The following is a 1,411-nucleotide window of genomic DNA, read 5'->3' on the forward strand; positions in this document are numbered from 1 at the left end:
CAAAGTTGTAGATGTGGTTCCAATAAATGGAAGAGAAGAAGAGTTATAGAAAAGTATTGCCCCCTCTTTGATGAACAAAAGCCCTGGAGGAGTTGTTGAAATCTCCCTTCAAATTCCGTCAAATCGGGAGAAGAAGATATGGTGAAGGATGGGTAAAACTCTGGCCACTTTTGTTCGTTTCTCAATTTTCCTCAAAGCTTTGGGTTCTCCTTGATTTAAATTTCCCACCTTAAATCTCGCACAGCTACATCATCTCCTCAATACTGCTAATATATTTACTTTATTTTATCAGAAATTGGAGTCCTAAATTACGAATTTTCTCAAAAATGCAAAAAGAAAAAAGAGCTGAGATGAATTGGTGAAGATAAAAGCAAAATTAGAAAGATGAGGAGGCTTTATTATTATAATATAGTCGCAGTGGATATTACAAGTCCGGAGAAAAGCAGAGAAACGCAATACAAAGATTAGATATTGATGTTATTGAAAGGAAACTAGAGAGACAGACAGACGCAGAAAGAGAGGGTCAGATCAGTCGCTGTCGCTGTCGCTGCTGCTGCTGTGGCCGCCCTCCTGGTGCTCGCCCTTCTTCTTCTTCTCCTTCTTCTTCTTCTTCTTCTCACCCTTCTCATCGTGATGATCACCCCCCCCATGGATCTTGTCCTTGATCTTCTCCATCAGGCCTTCCTTGTGCCCTTCTCCATGGTGCTCCGACTTCTCGCCGTGCTTCTTCTCGTGCTCGTGCTTGTCCTTCTCGTGGTGGTCGCCTTTGTGCTCCCCCTTGTGGTCTCCTCCGATGTGGAGCTTCTCGCCTATTTTCTCCATGATCCCTGACATGATGCTCTGATTTCTTTGTTTGCTAGATCCAATGACATGAATGGGAAGGAGGAGCCGTATTTATAGATCCCCAACCACAATCCCTTGGACCACAAAATAATATTATTAACGAATAAATTCACTTATCCAATATCCTTGATATTGACGTTTTATATCGCTTTAATAATTGCGATTCTTTTTCTTATACGTTTACGCGCCAATACCGCGTCTGCCACTACTCATACACCATACCTTTCAACACTTTTTTTTTTTTTTTTTTTAATTATTTCATTTTAGGAGACTCTCTGATTTAACTATTTTTTTAAAAATAAGAGAGTTTGATGATTTTTTGGCCACTCATACCTTGCCGCGTGGACACGATTCGTTTGCCGACGTTTTGGGAAGGTGGAAGGGCCCATATTTATTTATTGTTTCTTTTTTATTACACAACCCCGCGATCTGGCCGACATTAAAAAATGGTCGGTAAACAAATGCCACGTGTCATGATCTAAGCATTCACGTGCATTGTTCTTTCTTTATTTCTGTGCTGTAGCTCAAACCTGCCACTTGGATTTCTGACTTTTCTTTAACTACTTTC

At 40.6% G+C, this 1,411-nt stretch overlaps 1 protein-coding gene across 1 annotated transcript; it reads right to left on the reverse strand.

The window, feature by feature from the left end:
* Window positions 1-373: 373 nt before the first annotated feature.
* Window positions 374-891, reverse strand: LOC111471920 (protein SRC1-like). The gene has a single exon (XM_023117594.1). The coding sequence runs from the start codon at window positions 832-834 to the stop codon at window positions 529-531; it is 306 nt and encodes a 101-aa protein (XP_022973362.1). The 5' UTR covers window positions 835-891; the 3' UTR covers window positions 374-528.
* Window positions 892-1,411: the final 520 nt, after the last annotated feature.

This window comes from Cucurbita maxima, unplaced genomic scaffold (genome assembly GCF_002738345.1).
Source record: "Cucurbita maxima cultivar Rimu unplaced genomic scaffold, Cmax_1.0 Cma_Scf00060, whole genome shotgun sequence".
Taxonomy (NCBI): domain Eukaryota; kingdom Viridiplantae; phylum Streptophyta; class Magnoliopsida; order Cucurbitales; family Cucurbitaceae; genus Cucurbita; species Cucurbita maxima.

What these genes read in the sequence shown, in the direction of transcription:
- LOC111471920 (XM_023117594.1), bottom strand. Translation starts at nt 834, where the DNA reads ATGTCAGGGATCATGGAGAAAATAGGCGAGAAGCTCCACATCGGAGGA.